Raw genomic sequence first — 26,519 nt, 5'->3', positions numbered from 1 at the left:
GGAGGAACGTTGTTTCGTTTCACTGTGTACTCTGTATGTAGTTGAAATGACAATAAAACCCACTTGACTTGACTACTGATATTAATTAAATTATAACACGGGACAGTGCTGTTTTCAGATTTTCTTTTTTTTTTTTCATTCTAGAAATGCTGCTAACTATTTCATTAAAGTGTATATTTTACAAGTGAAAACTTTTTTAAAAATTGCTTTATGTAATAATATATCCCTATCTACTGAGTTAAACGTAGTAACTCAGTTTGCACATGTAACCCATTCACCTTTTACTATTATAATATTATAACCTAATAATTACAGCGATTAATGCTTATTTGTTAGGTTTTTCTTTCCTTTAAAAATTTAGCAATTGATTCTTACATATAAGTGAGTGTCTTGTTCTATTAGAGCGGTGTAATTCTGTATTGATTTAGCTATTTATTGATGAAGTCCTTCAGAAACTCTTTCAGGTTTGTTAGAGAAGCTAACAGTACATGTGAACCGCAAAACAGGAGTTGGGAGACAGTCCTTTAGAAAATACCCAACAACCTGGCAGACGATGGGTCACACTCAATGACGGGACATAGCTAGGTGGGGGTTGAGAGAGAGAGAGAGACTGTACATTTCATTATGAGTCCGGTAAAGTAATTTTATTTAGACAGAACATGAATCATAACACATCAGCTCATAGTTTCAGTCCAAGTTAGGTGAAAATCACAGACCCAGCAGAACCGGAGGGCTCTGAATGCATGAAGCGAAGCCATTTAATCAGAAGGTTACTGCAGTTAGGGAGTAAGTGTACTTGCTCATTGGTTCATAGTAAAGCTCATTAAAGCTCCTTACAACTGTGCTAAAACTGACTGTGATTGATATTATTGGCAGTATTTACATACATCATGTAGGGCGATCGTTAATAACCTCTTAATTAAAGGCATGTCATATCAAACAGGTGTCCCCCTGCTCTTTAACACCCATGAAAGAGATGCACAGTGCTGAGGAAAGTGTAGTCATACTGCTGCTCAACACTGACTGACTTCCGGTGCTCTATCTGACTGCTGGCGTCCTCTGCGTTCTCCGCCATGTCTCCAAAGCCGTTACGGTGGCTGCAGTGAAGACCGTTGCCAAGCTTACCCAAGTGCAAGGAGAAGCCCAGCTTCCCGGCCTCTGGCCCGGAGGCCCTGTTCCCATTTTCACTCTCTTCGGGCATGTTAAACGTGCGTCCTGGTGTTGGAGAGAAGAAATCAACCTTAAGGAACTAAGAACATGGTGGATATTATTGGAGTGGGGTTTTTTGTTTGTTTGTTTTGCACAATAATTTCCTGTGAATCATTTTTGTATCTTTTGTTTGAATTAAACCCAGGACTTTAGGTTCTCAGAGATGGCAAGGGTCAGACAGGAAGCTTATCAAGATATTCCGTCAATGAATTGGATTATGAAACTGTTTATGTAACACAGTCACATCTGAACCGTCTGATAGCTGCGGGCAAAGTCCTGATTCATGTAGTGATAGCCTGTACCTTGGCACACACAGAGGAAAAGTCAGCACACTGCCCTACATATACCAAACACTGGCCTCCTGTGCTTACTCAGGGCCAGCTGGGTCATTTCATCAGTGGAAGATGGTAAAACCTTAATCGATTGATCCGGAGAGCCTTTTTTCTTTCAGTTTTTGATATGATGAAGCTGGCAGTTGTTCTTTACATTGTCTCATGACGAATGGACCAACAGAAATGCTTCAAAATGACTTCCAGTGAAAGTTAGGAAGGTTTTTCCTTCCCCTGGATAGTTGCCATTTTGGAGATACAAGGTTTTCACATGACTCATTTCTCAAATAACCCTCAAGCTGCCCTTCTGTATGGTCAACCACAGTCCCCTATAAAAACACTACAAATGAACCTTAAAGGGGGATTTTAGCTACATCCAATAGCTCCATCCACTGTGAACATGCCGACTTGTCTCCTACAGTGGTGATGCTGTAGTTTCCAGAAGGATTTTATGGGTTATGGACGAGGAAACCCTTTTCTGATGATGTATAGTGAAGGTGGGAGGAATTTGGTCAGGTGTGCTTTGGTGGTGTGGTGTGCTTTGTCCAACTGGGCAATTGAATACTATTGAATGCTAGTCTGCCAAAGGAAAGGTGGTGGTGTTACCCACTACCTGGTGCTACACCAACCAACAGCAAGTAAAAAAGCTGAATTGCATTCATTATAAAGGGGTGTCCATAAATATTTGGACATGTAGTATATTTGTATAGTGTATGCTTGTAGTAAAGCTTGGAGGCCCAGGGAGGCAATGCCGTGCTAAGGGCCATCACACACCACAACAAATATCATTAAAACGTTAGTTCTAGGCCAGAATGCCTCTCTAAACAAAATCGCAAATGTAAACCAAATTTAATTGAACTAGAAAACATTTAATTAGCAAAAATCTACCAAGATTAAGCACTGCTTACTTTTTAAACACACTTTGCAAGGAGGAGCTACTTCTAGTACTTCATGATGCCCTTTTTCGTTCATGTGCAAGGATCTGAGCTGTATTATAGTGTGCTGTCCATTTTAACGTATAGGCAGCGCCAAGGACCATGGAAAACATGGACGCCCTAGTTCCTTCCTCTTACCGTTTTATAGAAACCAAGCAAAACCTATCAGGCATATAGTCAAATGGTGCCAGACTCACCTACTCGTTTGGGAGACCCGCCCCCTTATCCCAGACCACCTTCACTGAGCTTACAGTGCAGAAGCAGAGCAGGTTTTCCCCCTGGATTCCCAGTTTGTCTGGAATTTTTTTAAAAAGGGCCAATATTAGCACTTGCCAATAGTAATATTGGAAAATGGGCGGTTTTGTCTTTGATACATATGGGATGGGCGGAGCTATCAATCATACTGCACCCGGCCAACAAAGACTTCTGAGAGACATTGCACTATTCATGTTTTCTACAGTCATTGGGCCACGCAAATGCATCTCCTCCAGTTTCATGACAAAGTGAGAGCATTAATTAATAAGCTTTACAGAATACTCTGGTACCACCTTTATTTGTTTGAATAACATCCAAAGCTATAAGAACCCCCACCATCCAAAAAGTATATATATGTACAAACTATGCAAAAACACCAACCTGGGGGAGGGAAACAAAAAAAAAAAAATACATTTACCCTCATACAGTCATAAAGCTACAGTAAGCCTCAAACAAATAAAGAAACTTCCAGAAGTCTCACAGAAAATTAAGACAGCTACAAGCAAATCAAACAGATTTCTTGCAGAAAAGACAGAAAATTAAGAGATCAGATTAAATATAGCACCTGGCAGTTACTAGAAAACACAAAAGCTGCACAGAGAAGTCATACATACATCTCATACATTCATATAGACTAAACATATGCTTTGGCATAGGAATTTTTTTCATGGTGAAAATTAAAGCAAAAAGAAAAACAAAAGAAAATGAAAAACCATCCTGGAACATTTCTAGCAGTTCGACTGCAAATTTCTAGACTTGGAATGAACAGCCTTTTTTCCTCTTGCTCACGGCAAGTCTACACTCAGGTTAGTGGAGCACAACGTCAAGCAGAGTTCAACCAAATCCTCAGGCAAGTCGCCCAGAGTCGAGAGCGCAGCCAGTGTTGGGTAAACACTACAGTCAGAGCATGGGGTTAAGACCGACAAAATTCAGTGCATGTTTTCAAAGGATTTTTCAGGGCCTGTGTACAGTTGTTCAAACATGACGCAACCCCTACGAACAGATTTCATCATTTAATGCTTCTCAGCTTAGGACCATCAAACCGCACAGGGGCTCAGGAAACGTATTGTGCAAAACAAAATTACACTGCTAATTAAAGTGGGAGTGGCTCGAACCCCCATCTTCTTTCTCTGCTGTTTTCAGACAGGTTACAAATGTAACAGTAAGGCAAAACCTCCATTAACACATATACACATTTCTGTATGTCTAAAGCTTATCTAAAGCTGTGTGTATACACCATACCCTTTTTTTTTATTAACTTTATTTATTTATTAATTTTTTTTTAGAAAACAAAAAAATATGGACGGTACTCTGCGAAAGAAAACTCTTCTCCATTTTACTGTCAGGCTTTTAGTTACACACACATACAAACACACACACGCTTCCCTTTCAATCTTTCTCACTGCATAGGCCACTACAGGTAGGCATAGGAGTTAGTGCAGCGACATGGAATTTGCATGGACGCCACTGTGAAGATCTCCAGCTCTTTTGGGGCTGGAGAGGGGGAGCCCTCCATTCTGGAGCCCTGCTCCTGCTCAACTAGGCCGGTAGTGGCACTGGAGCCCAAAGGAAACGATTCGTTCAAGGATCCGTTCCCACCTGTGGTGCTCAGCGCTGGCCCGAACTCCATGTGCATGGCCTCCATCAGGTCTTCTCCACCAGAGCCATTCATCCCATTCATCATTTTCATCTGAACATCCAGATCTGCAGATATATAAAGCAGTATGAAATGTAAGGTCAGGGTGACACATTCTAACACTCATCATCATCATTTCAGGACTTTAACACGCCAGATGCTCATACACTGCATGTCCAAATGTTTGTAGACACCCATTCTTCTGAAATCAAGGGTATTCATAAGAGGGAGGTTTGTCCCAGTTACAGCCTCTACTGTTTTGTGAGGGCTTTATACTAGATTTTGAAACACTTGTGTGAGGATTTGACTGCATTCAGCCAGAAGAGGGTCAGTGAGGTCAGGTACTTATGATGGATGATCGTTCTGGAGCTCAAACACCACTCAGACAGACTCATCCCAAGGTAATCGGATGGAGCTCCATCACTCCAGAGAACACAGCTCCACAGCCCATTATCCACACCCCTCTATCTGATGCTTGACATCATGCAGACTGATGTGCAGCTGAAACACTTTTCTATGGAACTTTTACACTAATTAGCCATAACATTAATACCACTGACAGGACAAGCGTAAAAAAACCCTGATCTGCGAAGAGGTGGATATATTAGGCAGCAAGTTGAACAGTCAGTTCTTGAAGCTAATGAATGTGTTAAAAGCAGGCAAAATGGTCCAGCATAAGAACCTGAGCCACCATGAGAGGATGAGAACCAATCTGTGATGGCTAGATGACTGGGTCAGAACTTCTACAAAACATCAGACAGGTCTTGTGGGGTTTTCTGGAATGCAGTGGTCAGTACCTACCAAAGTGCTCCAAGAAAAGACCACCTGGTGAACCAGTGACCAAGTCGAGGGAATCCAAGTCTCACTGATGTGATCCACGGAGGTCCCACCTCACAACTTACAGGACTTAAAGTATCTGCTTCTAACAACATTGGTGCCAGATACCACAGAACACCTTCAGAGCTCCTGTGGAGTCTCAACATTAGGCACTAATGGTACTAATGTTATGGCTGATCAGTGTATGAGCTGTGTGTGTGATTTCTTGGATTATTTTGAGGGGATGTCTGGTTTGGTTGGACAGCATCAGTAGACAAACTACATATTTCATATTTCAGAATTCAAACATCTCGACCTACCACTGGTTCTGGCCTTTTTAAAGTGACTGGGCTCGATGCAATCAAGCGACCTCTTTCTACTGGGCGCCCCATTAAGTAAGCTCCGCCCCTGGCTTAGCTGGTGGTCCCCGTAGAGCACGGAGTTTTTGGTGGAAAAGCCGTTAAGTTGGCTGAGCTGCTGGTTCTGCGCGTTGGATAACAGTTGGGCGCACTCTTGGAAGCCCTGGGCATGGGCTAGGTCAGCTGCAGTCAGTCCACTAGCGTTCCTCAAGCTGCGCAACAATAAAATCAGAATGTTAACGCTCATGGTCTACTGTAAAGGTGACCCACCCACACAAACACACACACACTCATTCATTCATTCACAATAATTAAACACACATACACATAATTCCTATCTGCCTTTCATAACCTGGCACTAACAATGGTGACAGTTGTTAAATAAAAGCAGTGTTTGTAGGTTCAGAACAGTGAGGTTTGACTGCAACAGAAGATGAGAAGACTTGTACACAAGCAGCCTGAAACCATGTATGTGTCAGGAGCACCTGGGAAGGCAGGCTGAACACAAAACATGGAACACTGGAGAAGTTCTGACTGAATGATGCTCAAATTATTCAAGCTATGAAAGGTCCTAAGGAGGTGACCTCGAAGGAGATGAAGACCGGGAGATGGGGAATTAGGAAGTTCTGTAACTGAACTGCTCTGAATAATGAAGCCAGTCTACTGGAAATTAGCCATTTAAGTCCAGGTCCACTCGGTCTGGGATTAAACTTGAGCGGATAAAGATGGGAGGGTGGAATTAACAAGAAAAAGGCTGAGATTTCCAAAGCTAGAAGATCAATCTTCCATCGCTGAAAAAGAAATCTGAATAAGGGCTGAAGAAGGGGTCAGAAGGTGTAGATGGTCAAGATCCAGCCAATAAGAAACAAAAGAAAAAACCCTGAAACAAGCGGACACGGGAAGCCCTCATCGGGTGTTTCCTGAAAAACACAAACTCCTTAATTTCTGTAGGACAGAAATTCAGTTCCTGGATAACTTCTTCTCAGGACCCGTTCCATCCTGTCCGATTGACCGTCAAGTTCTTGAGATGCAGTTGAGAACGGAAGGCCATAACTTGGAGAGGTTCTTATGTTGACAAATCAGAACTTGGATGCCACAACTGAATGGCAGGGCAGGATAATGAAGATCCTCAAGATGTACAGATCCAATGTACAGAACAGCTTCTAAACGACAAAAGGCCCAAGAAGATCAAACTGTTATCAAGCAGGAATCCTTCACAGATGGACGGCGTAGAGGTATCACCCCAATCCATCTGATGAGGCTGTGAATACAAAGACCTGCAAGCAACATCAAGGAATCATGCATGTATAGCTAAGACCAAGGACATGAGCACATACATGGTTCAGGCTTGTGCGTGAAATAATTTGGTCATATTATATTGCAGTCATGAAACAAGCAAGAATCCATGGATGAACAAACTTTTAGGTGAGAGCGATGCTACAGTTTAGGCACTTACCCCAAGATGCTGGTCCCCACCCATCGTAAAACGTAGCCCAAAGCTACAAATGTCACCACAGGAAGCGCTTCGCAGTTCAACATCTCATACTTATCCACATGATTTAAAACTAACGTACATCCAATTTAATAACTTTGGTATTTTTTTCTGTATTTAAGATTTAGCATTAACTTTTCCACCGAAAACAGCCTTTTTCATTGGGTTTTTAAAGGCAAGACTTAGACTTGGATCAACACTTGCTCTGAGAAGTGAGTCAAACATCGGCTTAGGCTATTTTCATCCAAGGGATTCATATTAAAAAGCTAATTACAAGGTATTAATAACAAAGTATGACTGAAAAACAACAGTCTGGCCATGAAATTAATGCTGAGTGTTTACATTCTGGATGCCAGAGGAGAACAGTTCAGGTCTTGTCTGTCTGTGACTCTCCATCACTGGATTCTGTGGCCGCAACAACTGACCCATTGTTCAAGGCCGTGGCTTTCACGCCCGCCTAGGTCAGGCCTGGCATTCTCGCTGGAGGAGGATATGTACCAACACAGCATATGTGGCCAGCTTCTATATTAAAGCTTTTCCAAATAATCCATGGACTCACTTCACCTTAACAAACCTCTTCTCTTTAGGTCCTACTGCAGATCTGTGAAGCGCAGCCGGTGAACGACACTGATCAGACTAGAGTTCAAATCCGACGCAAGACCCAGTCTGCTCATCCATGAATTCATCATCATCAAAACATTGTTCACCTCAAACCTTCCTTTAATTGCTGGCTTACTAGACCCTTGTAACACACAGGCACTCATCTGCATCCATTCTTTCGCTCTCTCTCAATCACACACACACCACACACACATACATACATACACATAGATACACACACACACACACACACACACACACACCAATGCATTTCCATAGTAAATATCTAAAAAAACAGAAATGTCATGTTGAATGAAAAGTAAAAATCAAAACACTGTTCACTTGAACAGATCTTCCCCACTGAATTCCTATACAAGTCAGAAGAAGAAAACAGCAGCAAAAAAAAAAATGAATGAATGCGTCCAAAAACTTTAGAAATGAGGAGGGTTTTGGTGAACTGGGGGCTGTTTAAATGTTTGGAGATCAGCAAGGAGGTGGGTTTTTGGACTTGAAATCGAACTCATAGGTGCAAGGAATCTGAATTTCAATGAGGAAAGGTGTAGAAATGGACTGTTGAGGGCTAGAATGTGAAAATCAGCCTCCAGGATTTTGCTCCAACTCCACAAGTTGGAGCAAAATCCTGGAGGTGGATTTTCACATTCCAGCCCTCAACAGTCCATTTCTAGAGAAGTGTGTGCAAGAAAAGAGACACTTTAACCAGTTTCAAAATCATTAAGTCAGCCAGTGCAGTGCAAAACACGACCCAGTTATGTAGCTTTTCCCCTAAATATTAAGTACAATTAAATATTAAGTAAAATATTTTACTTTCAGGTCCGGATATAGTAAAAATCCACCCCAGGATCTTGCCCCAACTTCCTGGGCAGTTGGAACTAAATCCTGGAGGTGGAATTTTACTTTCCAGACCAGTAGTCCATCTCTAAATGAGTGTATGCAAAATAAAGACACATTAACCAGTTAACGGTCAATATGTCAGCCAGCGCAGTGCAAAACGTGACCCAGTTATGTAGCTTTTCCACCTAAATATTAAGTAAAATATTTTTTACTTTCATGTCCAGATATAGTATAAATCCACCCCAGGATCTTGTCCCAACTTCCTAGGCAGCTGGAATAAAATCCTGGAGGTGGATTTTTACTTTCTGGACCTCTATAGTCCATCTCTAGAAGTGTCTCCAATGAAAGAGACTTGTTAACCAGTTAAAAACCAAAAATTCAGCCAATGCAGTGCAACGTTTGATGTACTATTTAATATTATGTAAATTTCTCCAAGGTATTTTTTTTGTTTTTACTATTAATCTTTTGCAATCTAGAATTTGCAAAAGATAATTCACCATTAACACAAGTACTTAAAGAAAGTTAAAAAGCAATTTGCCAAATTTGCCTCTAAAGGGTTGCCAGGTGTATTTTATACTATTATAATGCACTTAAACTTTCAAGGCCATTTACGGCATTTAGCAGACGCTTTTCTCCAGAGCGGCTTACAGAAGTGCTTCACTGTTTACTAGTTTGAATAGACTATAATTCAAAGATCCCTCTAAGCTCAGACACGACTAAACACAAGTCAATATGAAGACCATGGCAATGGTTATCTCGGTGTTCAGTTGTAATTACTGTTACACCTCTTCCATCTTCTTAATTCTCTATATTTCACTGCTGCTTCTTTTTGTTTTTGCTGCCTTGTTTGTTAACCAAGTAGCTTGTGTCTATTGTGGAGGGCATGGACATGTCTATAGCATTTTGCATATGTTTTTGATGTGAATTTATTTATAAAACCAATGACTACTGTTTACTGACATTCATACAGTCAATCAAAATATTAAAACTCAACAGTTATTCATTGCTCAATACAGCCTCTCATATGCAGCTGAGTTTTAATGTCGGGCAAACAGTACAGTACTAATTGCTTTTTTTCACATTAAAATCAGATTGGCGAGTTTAGGAACGACTTTTTACATTATTTAGAGCATAACAGCATTTTTAATGGAGAGATACAGTTAGATGACTAGTTTTACATATCAGTTCAAAGGCTATAATTCTCTTTTTTACTATTATCAAGCAATAAATAAAAATGAAATAAAATCTGACTGAGGATCAACATCTTGCACATGCATGCGTGTAAAAAGTGTTCTTTTGATTGGCACACAGATTTAACTTACCTCAGATTTCTGGCACCTTAACGAAGAGATGATTTCAGTTTCTTATAATTAAATTTTATTTTTTATTAATCCTAAAAGTGATATAACCTGAAATTTAAGAATGGGTGTGCACGTAGATAATACATTTGTGTAAATGTGTAATCGCAAAATAATGAAATACAATTTGGTGAACTCTAATATTTCCTCTATTTCCAAAGTTTCTTCACTTCACTTCTATTTTATCCTGGAAAATCTTAACTTTCTTTAAACATCAATTTTCACTTAATTACAGCTATTGCAGTTTTACTGTATAATATTATTCTACAAATTAATTACTTAATTTATTGCATTTTCTGTCTCTTACATACATCCTAAAGTGACCAGTTATCTTTTAGAGATTTAAGATTGCAAATATCTGGAATATTTACAGACAAGTAAGGAAAGTTGAGAATCTTCCTCATACTACTTTTTTCCTCACATCCCAACTATCTTTACTCAATACATCAAGTACTACAACATGGTGGTCTCTGGAATGCTGGCAAAAGTCAATCAAATGACATGGGAAACAGAATCGGGACATTACAGACTCGTCCTGATTCTGTGCTCCAGGTCATTGGACGGATTCTGATGACATTCCAGAGACCAGCCTGTTGTAGTGCAATTAAAGCTCATCAAAATGTTCTTCATGTTAAACTTCTGGGCTACGCTATGAGTGCTCAGGTGTTTGTCAAGTCTTTTGGGGAGATTCCAAGACAAAAATAATAATAAAGGAGATTAGGCCTAAGCCAAGACTAAAATTAAGGGTGAAACATCACTAATACTGCAGTTTAGTCCTAGACTAGACTTAATCTAGTCTTTTTGGGTTATGAGTTTTAATGGTATATTATATTTTGTGCATTTTAGGATTGTTTTTGTATGATTAATAAAAAAAATATGGATATGGTCCACAGGACATCTATCAGATCAACACAGGAAATTAAATGCAACAAAGCTTCACATTTATGAGTTTTGTTTTTAATCATTTTCTGGTAATCTGCTCCCTGAATTCTTGCACTGATCATTACAATAATGTCTAGGGACCATTTCCCTCCAGACTGCATTCTTCACGTCTACAAATCTGCCAGTTTATGTTGTTTTCCATGTAACTGCGGATTAATGAGCATAATAAAAGTCTCTTTAAAAAGATAAAAAATTATTTGTATATAGAATAATTTGATTCTATAAAATGTTGTATATTATAATAAAATAATAATTACATTGTAAAGTAATAATAATTAATAAAACACTAAATTAAAATCTACATCACCTTTGTAGTATTAGACCCACCAAACCTTCACTGATGCCAAATGTGCAGAACAATCATCCAATGTTCTCAAAATTTATTATGAATTTATATCAATTCAGTTGGTCAGATGGATGCATTCATTTTTTTTTCTTCTCTCCTGATATGCTTTGCTTCACTATTCTGGGTGCACATACTCCCTGCCATTTTTGCCTCAGCTAAGTACATCCCCTGAACGTCATGTTCATACCCATGCTTATTCTGGACGTGACAGGCGGAACTTATTAGACCTGTCCTACACATAAAAGTCCTATGGTTAGTTTACAAAGAAACAAAATGGAAAAAAATAATAACTAAAAAATTAACAAATACAAAAAAAAGAAACAGTCTTGATTTAAAGGCATAAATTTAGCAAAGCATGCAGATCTAAAAACAAACAAAACTACATCTAAATTCAAAAGCCTTCTCATTTGAAACTTCTCTATGTACAAAACTTCCTATCAGTAAAACCAATCACCGCAAGAAATACCTCAACAGTTTGCCAGTGTGTAGATACTGAAGGGAGCGATAGTGAGAACACTCCTAATGCCACAACAGTGCAGTTTCGTTGAGGGAACTTGGAGTGAGTCAGCAGTGTCTATTTGGAATGCTCTCCCCCTTTTCTAGGATTACTTGAAAAAGTCAAGTCATTTCGAATTCAATGGCTGCAAAAACATTGAGACGTGTAGATTTTCTCTAAAAAAAATATTTTGCGGCAACATTTAACAGAATGAAATTAGTTGTATCTGCAGGTTGGTTTGTAATTGTGTCCCTTTCATAAGGATAAAGGTGACAGGGTTAATAAAACAACAGGTTCTATCATTATATCATGAATAATAACTCTGCAGATGACATTTTTAACAAAAGCAATGAACTTCTATGCAAAAAGTCTCAGCATAAAGAATGAAGACAGGTTAAATAAGAGTTAAAGCAAAGTACAGGTGTAGAAATGCAAACTCATCTAACCCTAGAGACTCTCCTAGATCATCTTCTCATCCCAAACTTAACTTTTACATGGAGGATTGAGGGCTCTTGGATAAAAATAAGCATATGCATTTGATCCATTTTAATTTCTATTTGATTTCTGTGCATTTGAATAGGAGTTCATTTGGTAGCATTTTTGGGAGATGCAGCTGGATATTTCATCTGGAATTTCTCTAAAGCCTTAAATAAGTCTCATCATGTAAGAAACCATCAAATGTGAAACCAGAACAGGACTGGCGGACAGAGACTGTGGACAGAGACTGTGGAAAGAAAGCTGACTGAATTCTGACAGGACAAAGTGGGCCCTGTAATAAAGGCAACAGTCCTGTTTTTTTCTAAAGCTGTGCTCAAGAATCAGAAAGTCTTCTTTATGTGGAGTAGGCAAGGGAAAGATCCAGCCAGTTCTCCATCATACCTCCATTCCATCTTCTTCAGCATAGCAAGGTCAGGCTCTACACAAAAAGTAGGACAATCCTGAGTTGGGCACGACTGGAAACTCCTGAAGCTCTTGTTGATCTGAAAGTGTCCCAGGAGACTTGATGCTCCTCTTTGAGAGATATTCGTGGAGCACAGATCAAGGTAATTCGGCAAGAAACAACTGTGACGATGGGAGTCCAAAAATAACACCGAACTGGAGGAGCTACACAGAAGTGACGACTCCAGTCTAGACTAGAACATGCTGGGAAAAGTGAAACAGGGCAGATGTTGATGTGAAGGGTCTTTGAGGGTATTTGTTCATTAAAAGCTAAAACAGCAAAAGTGGACAGTTTAATGCAGCATATTTGAGCTGAATAAAAGTGATTACACTGATTGTTACCATATGAAGTAGTGGATTTTTTTTTTTTTTTTTTTTTTTTTTTTTTTTTTACTGAACAGACCAAATTGGTGTAGTTCAGAGAGCGAGAGAACCACTGAGGCGTTCTGCCAAAAGAACATCTGCTTGGAGGCTTCTTTGAGTAGAGATACTTGGAGGTTTCACGTCTTTCCTTGGAATTTTATGCAGATGATCAAGGATGAATCCTCAATTTTCATCAAAGCACTTTCAGACACTTGGTGAAGGAGCATGGCTGGATGAGACAAGCTGGATTAAAAAGCATTGTGAACTGAAGCACATAAAAAAGTGCTGAAATACAGATATTCATCCTCCTTTGCAGCTTCTTTGGTCCAAAAATGTATTTCATATATTCAATTTCTTCAAGTATGAACAACCAAGAACTTCTTCAAAGGAAATGGAGTTTTTGTTTTGTTATATGAAATTCAGAATAAAAATACTAAATTCTGTCAATTTATTTTTCTATTCTATGCATCGTCTTCTTCATTAATTTGAAAGGGTTCTTCTTAAATGATCACAGAGGTAAGATGAACAAACCAAAATTGTACATATTTACTCCAGTAAGAAAATTAAGTAAAATTAAGACTGAAGTAAAATTCTTCTGAAAAACATGAGCAGTAAAATGTCAAAGTTGGAGAAAGTCTTCTGCGAGAAAGTAACAGATGAAATATTCAGTACTTTTGAATAAGTTTTGTGTCATTTTAAAAATACAATACAAAAAATAGAAATTTTCCTCTGCATTTTAGATTTGTGCTTTTTATTTTGTATTCTAATGCAATCTTCTTTTTTTTTTAGTTTTTCAGTTACTTTTAAAGCAAAAAAAAAAGTCACTGGAAAAAGTACTTTCCAGAAACCTGTGAGAATTTAATTCAACTTAAATTAAATGTTTTGTTGTTCATTTTTGGACATTTTTCCTAAGGAAGAACCTCTTTACAACATTAATCTTAAGAGTGTTAAATTGCTGAGGCGTTTGTACCAATATGCCACAAAATAAAGCTGTCTGCCCGACCTGAGTGACTCTTAAGGTCTTAAGGTGACAGTAGCAGCTCACAAATACAGTCAGAGAAAAATCAACTGAATGAGAATTATTACTGTTTTCACACAGAGAGATACAGGAGATCCATGAGGATACTTGTGAGAAATGCCAAGAAATGGCTTTTTGGGCAAGATTGCTAGTTCTTCGAAAACACAAATTATTAAAAACGTACAGTTATAAAAGGATTACAATATGCCACAATAGGCATAATTGACTATATGTTTATAAAGGCTAATACTGTTACTACAGAGTTTATTTATATTTAATAAAATTTTAAAGTCAAGCACAAATCTGAAAAAGTAAAAATCACTAATAAATATTCAGATGTAAAAATGTTTTATTTGTTTTAAAAGTACTATACACACATTCAATTAACTATATCTCTAAAAAACTGATTATATTATTTTCGTATATGGTGGTGCTGAATTTTGATGAATATTTGTTTTAAAAGAGCCCTTCTATCCTCCAGCTCCTATCCTGTACCTTAAATTAACTTTAGACCTATAATACTCCCTTACCTAAGTGCTTCTGTAATACTACACCTATCAAGGGAAAACATACTTACAACATTCTTCAATTCTGCCTTAACCTGCTGCAACACTACTAGCACTACTAAAACCTTGAGAAATATACAGTCATACAGCAATAACAAACACAAATCTCAACAAATACTATGAGTGAGTACAGTATGCACATTTCACCACTGCCTCAAACGCACCTGTAACATCAGGGGGAAAAAAACATTTAATGAAATTCTGGTGAAGAACTGATCATTTTTCACAGTAAATCACCAAACACCAGTGAGTCTGAATGTCATATGTCCACCTGGATGAACAGAAGATGCGTGTATGGTCTGGTTTCAGATATTGTTTTTTTTTTTTTTTGCCTCATTCTAAAGACTATTCATTTTTAACAGCAGGTACATTTAAACACTTTTAAATTGATGTGAAATTAATCAGTACCAGTGAGCTTTAATAGAAGGGTTTCTTCATTTTTACAGAGTGGGCAAAATAGAAATCACTGCCAATTATTCCAAATACAGACTGCACTGGACACGGTTCAAAAGCTATCCTGGAGTAGAAAAGACATGTTTAGACGTCTGTTAAATGTACCATGTAAACTTTAACATTAGATCCCTAAACCTATACTGATCACATTCTGCCTTTATTTACAGCACAATGCAATTAATAGCAAAATATATCTGCTTAAGGATTGAGAAAAATACATAAATAAATAAATAAATAACAAAAAGTAAAGTGTCTTTTATTTCTATTATGATATTAAGACATTATATTACTCACAGATCCTGAATTTGCTAGTTAACTACTTCCATTTCTTAACAATAAAAATGGCCAACAGATGAGACTCAGAGTCACCGGAGAAACATTGGGAGAATTTTGAACGTTAGAAGATCTAAATGTAGTCCCACATATCTGCTATTCCACAGATACCACCTTTAAAATCCTTCACAGGGTTCAGTCCCTCACAGTGCCATGAGTAACCAATTTTGATTTTGATTTTCTACATTTTTAGCAACTTATACCATTCAGATTTCCATTTTTCCCCCATTGTGCTTAAAATGGCAAGATGCGAAAAAGTAAGCTCTGCACTTTTGCCGATTCGCTTTGAGTGCAAGTAATAATCTGAAGCCTGTATTAGAATGAGAAAACCTGATTAATAAGAACTGCTGGAATTAGGAGTGTAAACAGCAATCATCAATCAAGTCAATCATGTTGATTTCATTTATTTATTTATTTTTATTTCCCACCCCCTCAGAAATCTGAACTTCATAGTGACCAGTTTACAAAACAAAAATCCCTTATGAATTTACTGTGGGAAAATGTGAATGCAAAATTGTCCAAACTGTAAAAAAAATTAAAAATCTCATGTGGTCACCTCATGTTGGTTTGGGGGTAAATTCAGTATCAAATGTGCAAAAATGTAGAAAATGAGAGCATAATGACTAACTGGCACTGTATTGTACTGTACTGTTATTATTGATGATGTTGTTTCAGACAATTTAGCTCAAAATTGGGAAACCTCCACCAATCTACCCTGAAAATACAGGACAGTTTAGCTTGTGCTCATCTTTGAATCCATAAGCATGGAAGTTATGTTATAGAAAGTGTTGTTATAGCATTTAGCAACACCGATCTGATCCACATTAACACAGACTAAGCAGGTCGAATGATTCGACACTGAAAATGACACATACAGCCACTGTAACATTTACACAAACCCACAAGCTAAAAAGTCGACCACAGATCCCCTTATAATTTACTTAGCAGGCAATTAGCATGGAGGCTCTTCTGTGAAACAGCAGATACTACTCAGGTCTGATCCCGCGGTCTGATTATGCTAAATAGAATTTTTGTCACTTCTCATTGTGGAGAGATACAAAACGGTGGGGCTATTATCTACTGCATTTCTTCAGAATGAGCAACAAAGACACTTCAGCTGATCTAAGGAGTCTGAATACGTAGATAGGCACACGTTTCAGGTCCCACCAGTTCTGAGGGTGTAGCATCTGGGCTGCATAAAACGCCCTAAAATATGAAGAACAAACATGTGTTCCATCAAAGACCAAACAGTGTGGGTCTTGTTGCTACATACTGAAGACACGCAGATCAGAGCACATTAATAATCCATCAGGTTCTGCAAGAAGCTCTCTCTCTCTCTCTGGTATGTTTTCGGGTGTAGTGCCCCGAGGAGACACGTGATCTGCAGAACTGCGTGATCTTAGAACCAGAACCCTCCTGAACTCAATCCTGCTCAACCTGCTGAGTGAGCAGAGAACGCTAAAAAGGAAAATGAGCTAAAAAAATGCCTCAATAATACACTGGTAGCATTATACACTATATGGACAAAAGTATTGGGACACCTGTTCATTAATTGTTTATTCCAAAATCAATGGTATAAAAAAAATCCTATATCCTTGTTGCTACGCTTTTGTAGGAGTAACTGTCTTTACTGTCCAAGGAAGAAGGCTTTCTACTAGATTTTGGAGGAGCATTGCTGTGAGGATTTGATTGCATTCAGCGATGAGAGCATTAGTGAGGTCAGGATGTTGGATGATCTCCACACCACCTCACCTCCAAATTCCCAACTCATCCCAAAGGTATTGAATGGAGCACCAGGATTCATTACAGAGAACACTGCTGGGCTCAATGCTGGGGGGCTTTATACCCCTTGAGCCCACACCTGGCGTTGGGAGGCATGGTGCCGATATGTTCAAGTTGTTTTTAGTCCTATTCTATTGGCAGTACTTCTCTACAGGGACTAGACATGTGAACAACTAGGTCAGCAATGGGTGCCACCTAAAGTAGCTGAATGCATTCATAAGAAGGGGTGTCCACAAACATTTGGACATAGTGTATTTGGGCAATTCTGGACATGTACTAGTCCTATAGATTTGGGCATGGGGATTTAACATCCCAGTTCATGTCAAGGCATTTACTGATATTGATCCATATACTAAATGGACACAATAAATGCATTATGGCACAAAGCCAATTCGCTACCGTCCTTTCAATTATACTCTAACTTGTAGATGAATGAATGAATTCTGAGTGCTTGAAAAAGCAGTCGATTACCTTACGAGAGCTTTTCAGAGAGAGCTGAACTGCTGTGAACGCCGCACGGGTGAGAAACCCCTCACGTCCCACCTATTTTGCATTTCTCAACAAGGCAAAGCAAAGGAACCCGTACCACGCTGGGGCGCCAGAGGGCGAGTGAGCGAGCGAGATCTGTGCGTTGAGACAATGAGAAAATGTGCATTTTGGCTTTGCAGCCAGGTCATAAAAACACACTTAGCAGAAACTCAAAGCGAATGAAAACAAAAAGGACATTACCTCAGCACCTGATGACATCTTGCAACACACAATGTAAAAACGATAAAACTACCCAATTCAGAGATTACATCACACATTTAGCAACAAAGGTCATATTAAGGACAGTCATTCCACATCCGGACAAACATTCAAAGAGGACTCCCATCAAAAATAGGCTTAGAGGAAGACTGAAGGTTTTGAAGCTCAGATTAGCATCAATATTCAGACTATTTACAGGTTCAGAATCCGCACAATTTACAGAATCAGCACAATGCTGAACACTTCAGATAAATACAGTATGGGTTCTGGTGAATTTTGTTATAAAATAAGTATATTTATTTTTTTTAAATCATTTTTTTTTTATGTTTTATCAAGAACTGTTTTAAGTATTTACATGTTCCCTTGGTTGCGTTTCCTTTTTAAAATGAATTAATAGAAATTAACAGCATACAAATGAAAAGCCCTTCTGTAGGACATAACCCCTGTCTTTTAGATGAGATTTTCATTTGCTTGCTGTGCCCAACCATGAATATCCAGCTTATACCTTTATATTTAATTTAAAGTTGACATTTTCTATGATTTTGGACTTTTTAGAAATTATTTTACATTTTGTTTTATTTATCTTAACTTTTATTTTTTTAGTTTTTGCTTAAGCTTTGTTTTAGGTTAATTTTTCTGCTCTTTTATTTCTTATGTTTATTTTTATTTATTTTTTTTTATTTTTTTTACAAAAAGTCCCTATTGAGCTTTACTTTTTATGTTTTTATTTATTTTCATATATTTACATAAAAAAAGAAGTTAATACGCTTTTAAAAATGTTAAATGTAACAATTGTGGTTTGTCTTTATTTATAACAAAATATGTTCAGAACCAGGATCTAGTAGGTTTTTGTAATATCAGTACTTCCTATTTTTTTTTCAAGCCATATTAAAATAGGCTGAACACGCCTTCGAATGTACCCAGAGCTTAAATAAAGGTTAACTGACTGATGGCATTTCTGTAGTTACTCCCCACTAATCTGACGGTTTCTCAGCAGTCTCTGGGCTGCGGCTGTTCAGTGTTTACCGTTTTATACAGAAACGGAAACGACCGGTTTGTTCCTGTTCTCCCAGCACAGATCCCTTTTTCATGTGATCGAGCTACTTCAGATTCTGTGCTGTTGTGCTGCTTAAAAACTGCCCTCAGCCAGAGCCCATTCAACGCGTCAGTATCAGACTAATCGGCTACAAATGCGCTTCTCACTGATCTGAACAGCAAGCTATTCCGACAGTTCCCTGTAGTGAGAGCAGACGGGCTAGATAGCAGAACCCTGCAGCAGACTGAATCATCATCATCATTATTATCATCATTAGAGCTGCAGAACAGATAATAAATAAGAAAAGATCAAATATTCAATTTCCATTAGCAGCTTGGGCTCTTAGAAGATGCTCTAAACTTTGAAGTACCATGGACGACATTAAGGGTATGACCTGAACGTTAGTCAGCTCACCACACAGGTGGTCTCAAAGGGATGTTTCAGTGTCAGGTGTTGGATCATGCCAGCTGTGCTATTCTTCACTAGTCCACCCTGAATCTTATCAGCCTTGTAACGTGTGTGTGTGTGTGTGTGTGTGTGCTCTTAATGGTTTCACTTTTGTTCCATGTGTGAGCAGTAAAGCATATACCAGGAACCAGAACCACTCTCTTAAATGTGGAAACACCGTAGAGCTGAGCAATATGAGCTGAGCGAGAAGATATTTTATCTTATCGTGATAAATGTTGTTATTTGTGATACACAATTTTCTCACCTTTTCTAAGCATATGGAGGATACAGTTAGTGCTTATTAAAACACTGATCAGCTGCAGGTTTCACTACTAACAGTGTAACTAGACTGGGTTAATTAAATGAAGAGCAGCAGAGGTTGAGTATTAATCACTGTATTCAGTACGGGAGAGTTCGAGTAGCAGTTTTTAGTCTGTGATTTACATGCATCATGATAAATATTATGTATTGCAAAAAAAAAAATTTCCATATCGCCCAGCCCTACTTTTTTTTTATTTTTATTATTATTATTTTTTTAAATCTTTTTTAGGAAAAAAAAGGTGCCTTGAAGGTTCCTCAAAGTTCCCGAGTTTCAAATTAAAGAACCTCCAAAGGTTCCTTAAGGATCTTATACTTTTAACAGTGTACAGAAGGCTTTACATCAAGGGATGAAGGTCTAAATCGGTTTTATTATTTTTATTATTATTATTTATCTAATTTTATTGGATATTTATTACAGTCCTGATACCGTGGTAATGTAATCCATTCTCTTTCTAGCTGTTGGGTCATGGCTGAAGGGTACACGATCCTCTACTCCAAGTCATGTTACATTAGAAGGTCAGTGAAGCGTTCTTAGATCCAGTTTTACTTTAAAGCAGGGCTGCCCAAAGCAGGATGTTTGATTTAGGAGTTACTCAAACCCCACCCACCTAACCAGTGAGAAGAGACACTTAAGTTTTAACTTACGATTAATAATTAAATGATTAAATGCATTCTTATTGCCCTTTTAAAAATAAATAAAAATATTAATATTAGAGCTGTGGATTGGCAAAAAGCTGAGGATATAATGCATATCACAATACAGGGACAACAATTAAATGTTCGCAATATATCACAACATTGTGAGAAACACAATATATTGTGATTATCAAATTTTAGGAACACTGTCATATTACGAAATCACACCATCATATTCATAAAATCTAAGTAAGACAAGTTTACATTTTACCCAATCAGAACAGTGGGATGTTTACACAACAGTATATATAACCACTGTCTTTACATCTAAACTATTCATTAAAACTCAAAACTGTTTCTGAGAATTGACACATTACTGCTAAATATTACAATCCTCAAGTGTATCCATATTTACACCTCTATTAAATACTTTATTATATTGAATTCTTATGGTTATTGTTAAAAACAATTATTAAAAAGCATTTTAGCAAAAATAAGTAATAATCTCTACATTTTACAACTCAATCTGAAAAAAAAAAATTCTCTTCTTTCTAGCCTACCACAAACACAACAAGCCAATACATAGGTTTGGGCATCCCTGCTTCATTGACGGACCTGGACCCTCACTGACCTTGAATTTTCAGATCCGAGACGAACCTTAACTAGACACTAACGATCATCTAACTCTAGGTAGCACAGACAGGATTTTTGATGGGAGTCCTTCCTGAATAAGCCAGTGGAGTATTTTCAGGGATGCTGGGGTAGAGAGAGATGCAGTTTAAAAAAAAGACTGGTGAGCAGCTATGTGTTTGGACTTACTCAGCTTTCGCCCCCTGGATCAGGAGAGTGTTAATGCACTCAATGCTACCAGCACGGGCTGCCTTGTGGATGGGGGTTTCCCCAACATAATCCTGGGGGGAAGAAAAAAAAAAAAAAAAAAAAGAGAAAGAGTGTTGAATGGGAGAAGTGTGAGGAGCATTAGAGAGTGACCAGCTGACACCAGGGCTCGTAATGTGATTGAACATACAATATACGGACAAAAGTAATGGGACACCTGTTCATTCATTGATTTATTCTGAAATCAGAGGTATTAAAAATAGTTGAACCTGTTTTTGTAGAAGTAACTGTCTCTGATGTGCACAGAGCGGACTGCGACAGGTAGTGTTGTAACAGATCGCCCCAAAAAACGGGAGGTTTAGCAACAGGTGGAGACGTCAGTCAAAGCTGATGTGTGGTAACACTAATATCTGTATTTTTCAGTCAGAAGGTTTGAAAGAGTAAGTGCAAACAGACTTGGTTTCAAAGCCGTATTCCACAAAAGTCCACTGCTCTTTAAAAGACTGTAACTGCGTTATAATCCTATTATTATTTATTATATAATTATGAACAGAGGCATAGGATGGTCTGACAATATAACTGAGCACAATTATCTCCAGGATAATTTATCATCAAATTAAAAAAATTGAAAAATTGGCCTAATGATAATTATTACAAGGGGTGTCCACATACATTTGGACATATAGTTTACAAACTAAACCTGCTAACTAACTGATGGGTTAAATCAGTTCATCAAAGCCTGACTGACACAGCAATTTAGTGCAGTCGCTATTCGGCAGTACCCTGCGATCAGTGACCATAAACCGACCAGACAGGTGACACTTTCCCCATTAGCAATCTTGACCTATTCACCCTGAGAGAAAGCCAAAAAGGGAGAGAGAGAGAGAGGGAGGGAGGGAGAGGGGGAGAGAGAGAGAGAGAGAGAGAGAGAGAGGCTGAACATTACTGGAGCCCTCCAGCCTTGAGTGTGACTCATGGGAGGAGAATGTAGGTCAATCCAGTAGGGCTCTTCATCTACAAGCAAAAAGACGGAAGAGGCTGGGAGCAGAAATCGGTCACAGGGTGAAGAGCAAGCCAGCTTTCTTACACAATCATGATCAACTAGCTGCAAGTGTACCAACAGAGCGTAAAGACGGCGGCGGGGGGATGCGGACGAGACTGTGCTTGTGGGGAAAGGGGAAAAAAAGAGAAGAGCAAAGCATTAGCAGTTACGTAATCCTGACCCACTAATCTGATTTCTCCACCCAGCGCTGCCGAGGCATCAAGAGGACAGAGCCAGGGTGGAGCATCAAAGAAGTGAGGTCAGGATAGAGCAGAGAACTGATATGCAGGCCTAAAGTTCTCACACATGGAGAACAACAGGCTGGAACAGGACTATAAAGAAATGTGGACATGACTGGACAAGTGTGTACAGCCACGCTCACTGTGAATGCAGCTCTTGTGCTGGCAACCCTGACAGGCTTACTGAACTCCACATTTAATCCCCTGAGCGTGTGTATGTGTGTGTGTGTGCGTGTGTGTGTGTCGGAAGTGAGGACTTCACCTCTATAATGAGATTGGTTCAATTTAATAAAACCTCTCCAGCATTTTCAGTTGGCTGCTTATGTCTGCTTATAGGCATGTGTGTGCAGAACAGCCTAACCAATAACAGGTCTATGAAGAGCAGTGTGGATTGGTTTTACACTTATATTTGTACATTATGTGTCCAAATATTTGTGGACACCCTTTCTAACGAATGCATTCAGCTACTTTTAAGTTGCACCCATTGCTGACACAGCTTGTCTAGTCTCTGTAGAGAACTACTGCCAATAGAATAGGACTCTCTGGAGCAGATGATGAACATGAACCTATAGGGACAATGCCTAAAGCCAGCCGTGGGCTCCAGGGGTATAAAACCAAAAGCTAGTAGAAAGCCTTCTTCCCTGGAGTTACTTCAACAAAAGCAGGATAAACTCTTTTTGCAGATGAAATGAGCAGGTGTCCCAATACTTTTGTCCATACAGTGTATTTACACCAATTAAATTTGTAAATATATGCAAACATTGTCAATTATTTACATAAAAAAGATTAGGTAATTAGGTAAACTAGGGCTGCACAGTGTATCGTTTGTGAGCATGTGCAATAGTCAAATTCTTTATATATATTTTTTTTACTTTATTGCTGCTATTTAAAATAATAATAATAATAATAATAATAATAATAATAAAAACACAATGCCAGTATTTTCTCCCCCCAATATAATGCAGTCCTAATGCAAACCCAGCATATTAAAATATATATTTGGTAAAATGGCATGTACAGACCTTATGTAAGCCCAAAAATAAAAATAGCTCCCAATCATTTTGAGAGATTGTATTAAATCAATCAACTCATCTCTGAAAACAAATGCAGCTCTGGATTCATGTTGAGACATTTTTGTGTGTGTAGCTACAGAGCTAAGATTGGTGACAACCCAAGTTCAGGATGTGTTAGCAACATTAGGCTAGCATCTCCCATTCTAATTAAAACACCAAAAATAAAAAAAACTAAATTCAAATACCAAACATGACAGAATCCAGATCCAGTAATAAATCATGTTAATTAGATTTTTCTCCTAACCACACCTTTAAAGGATCCAGCTTTGAGGAGAACCCACCTGTCTGTTGATGTCAGCCCCAGCCTGAAGCAGCCAGAGCAGACACTGTGGGTGGCCGCCGAAGGCAGCGATGTGAGCCGGCGTTTGGGCAAAGCGAGAGGTCACGGAGTTCACTCCACAACCCACCTGTACCAGCTGCATGACACACTCCAGCTGTGTGGAATCAGAGAAGGAGGAGGAAACACTGATCAAACCAACAGGACGAACAGGGATGGAAAACAACAGCTTGCACCAGAGGTTCTGACGGCCTGCAGGTTCTCAACACCTAGACCTGGCCCAGGTAACCACAGTCTTCAGGCACCTCTGAACATTAGATGTGAAAACACAAACATCTACTGAATGGCTGGTGACCTTTCAGTTGAGCTACCGCTAAAAATAGCTCTCAAATTGTACTTAAGTATTTGCATAACACTTGGGGGGAAGCCCAAAAAAAAAAAAAAAGTAAGCCTTCCTGTAACGTCCCTGAAACTTCGCTCATGCTGCACCACTCCCAACCTTTGACTGACGAGATACACACCCTTATCACAACCCCACCCTCCGAGTGTTTTTGTCTAGAGTCAGAGAGAGCTACCATTTCCTTATCAAAGATCATAAACTCTCTCTGCAAGTTAGAGTTTCCACACACACACACACACACACACACACACACCTCTACAGCATGTGCACAGAAGAAATAAAAGCATGACCATGTGTCATAACTAAATACATGATACACTAAACTGACAAAAGTATTTGGACACCTGGTCATTGGGTGTTTCAAAAATAATACCAATAATTTATCCTGCAGAAGCATTGCTGTGAGGATTTGATTACACTCAGCGACAACTGCACTAGTGAGGTCAGGATGTTGGGTGATCACCACCCTACCTCATCCCCAACGCATCCCAAGCACCATCCATCACTCCAGAAAACACAGTAGCTCCACTGCTGTACTGCTCAATGCTGAAAGGGGGGGGGAGTGTCTCTACGGGGACTAGACGAGGTGCGTGTGTGCATTTAAAGCTCAGCCGGTAGACAAAGTAAGCAAAAACCATGTAAGTGCAACTCCAGCATCTGTGAAAAAACTTTGTCAGTGGCATCAGTAAACAATCAGCCTCACAGTCAGTTTTGGAGTAATGTATGGTTTGGTAAATTTCCAGCTCATTCCCAGGCCTCAGTCTTCTAAATGTTTTACAGCACTGGGATCTTAATTGGTAGAGAGAGAGTGTTTAGCGTGATGCTCGCTCTACCATTCAATAATGGTGTGTGTGATCAGAGGTTTTTGGGAAACTCCGGCTGAAGGAGTTGAGCCAGGTGTGTTCGAGTGGGGACATCACCAACCTGTGCTGAACTATGCTCTCCAGCATGGGAAGTCAAGAACCCTGCTACAGAAGATGTCAGTTTTAACAATAATATAAATCATTCATATTTTATTATTAATTATTACAATCTAAATTAAGCATATAAAATGAATAACATCAAAAACATTAACATTTTAAAAGGTAAAAAACTGAAGCAGGGGTAGTCAGCTCCAGTCCTGGGTGGCCGGGAATTTCCCTGTTTAACAGCTTCCTAGCACTGGGATCATCTTATCCCATAGAGAAAGTTCAGTGTGCTGCAGCTGAGCTGATCCAGGAAAATCACCAAACTGTGAAGAACACCAGCCCTTTAGGACCACAGCTGTACATCTAGGAATCCTGATTATTTTATGAGAACGCTCCAAAGGAGGTCATATTTTTCTTAAAACACCAGCAGGCCCTCAGCTCGTAAGACCATAACTCAGCAGCCCGGCCCACATCACTGCCATTTGGCCACCGTTTGGACCGGACAAATCACCTCACTGACACCCGAAATGAAAAGTACAGCATAAAGCATGCCTCTGAAGCATGGTCAGCAACCCTTACCCTTTTTTGGTGCTGCTGCTGCTGCTGGTAGAGAGGGGTAATAAGCCATACTGCACAGATATGTTAATGTGTGCCATGGCCTTTCTAGCATGATTTGACTCCTGGTATGACTATTATTAGCCAGCTGGCAGGCAGGGCAAGGCCAGGCAGGGCAAGGCAAGGCAAGGCCAGAGCTTTTCACACTGAATCCAAGCAGACCTCTCCAGTCCTACACAAAGGCAGACAGGCTGTTTATTGCACTCAGCCTTAAAAGCTGGAGGTGTCCAGGCCTGGAGGAATAAACAGTGCTGAAGCAGGGAAGCTGTGCCAGCATGGTCCACCCATTTGGAGCATTTCTGACTCCCCACATGCCAACTACTGAGCTCCTAATGGCGGTAATGCCTCCATCCTCCATTGCACAGTACTGACACACAGTGATGGCACATATCCAGAAGACCACACCATCCACACCAGCCCACATCCCTACTGCCCTACACCCAACCAGTCTCACTGCTTTCTAAATACTTAGCTAATGACCTTTGATTCTGATGGACCCTCCGGGGTTATCTGAGGACACTAGGGGCTATACATTACCGTCCCGAAGTGTGCAGCCCAGTGTAATGGTGTCCATCCGTAGAAGGAGTCCTCCAGGCTGAGCACCGCCGGGCTGACCTGCTGGAGCAGCGAGCGGAGCGCGCCCAAATCCCCGTCCCTGCAAGCCCTGTGCACGGGGAAGCGCACGTTCAGCACCTCCTCGCTGGAGAAGCCGCACTCCGGCCCTGAAGACATGAGGACACACGACCCACAAACACGCCGAGCGAAACGGAGAAGCCGAGCGGGAGGAGGACGGCGATGTCCGGACCACCAAAAAGCCTTCAGAGGAGTGGAGCTGGGCCACCTCTCCAAACAAAGGAGGGGA

The 26,519-nt window shown here is 39.4% G+C and overlaps 1 protein-coding gene across 1 annotated transcript; it reads right to left on the bottom strand.

Annotated features, from left to right (window-relative positions):
- Nucleotides 1-617: 617 nt before the first annotated feature.
- Nucleotides 618-26,519, bottom strand: ankrd10b (ankyrin repeat domain 10b). The gene is made up of 6 exons (XM_072685486.1): nt 26,195-26,519; nt 23,739-23,891; nt 21,086-21,177; nt 5,501-5,751; nt 4,328-4,432; nt 618-1,215 (listed from the first exon to the last, which is right to left on the bottom strand). Exons 1-6 carry the CDS (start codon nt 26,387-26,389, stop codon nt 959-961), a joined length of 1,053 nt encoding a protein of 350 aa, XP_072541587.1. The 5' UTR covers nt 26,390-26,519; the 3' UTR covers nt 618-958.

The sequence above is a fragment of the Salminus brasiliensis genome, chromosome 8 (genome assembly GCF_030463535.1).
Source record: "Salminus brasiliensis chromosome 8, fSalBra1.hap2, whole genome shotgun sequence".
Classification (NCBI taxonomy): domain Eukaryota; kingdom Metazoa; phylum Chordata; class Actinopteri; order Characiformes; family Bryconidae; genus Salminus; species Salminus brasiliensis.
This window is presented reverse-complemented; position numbering and strand designations above follow the sequence as displayed.

Bases quoted from the DNA above. Each gene is read 5' to 3' on its own strand.
- ankrd10b (XM_072685486.1), bottom strand. From the start codon at position 26,389: ATGTCTTCAGGGCCGGAGTGCGGCTTCTCCAGCGAGGAGGTGCTGAAC. The intron at 5,752-21,085 runs GTAAGTCCAAAC...ATTGTTGCGCAG, and splicing joins ATCCAGGGGGCGAAAGCTGA to CTTGAGGAACGCTAGTGGAC. The intron at 4,433-5,500 runs GTAGGTCGAGAT...ATATATCTGCAG, and splicing joins TAAAAAGGCCAGAACCAGTG to ATCTGGATGTTCAGATGAAA.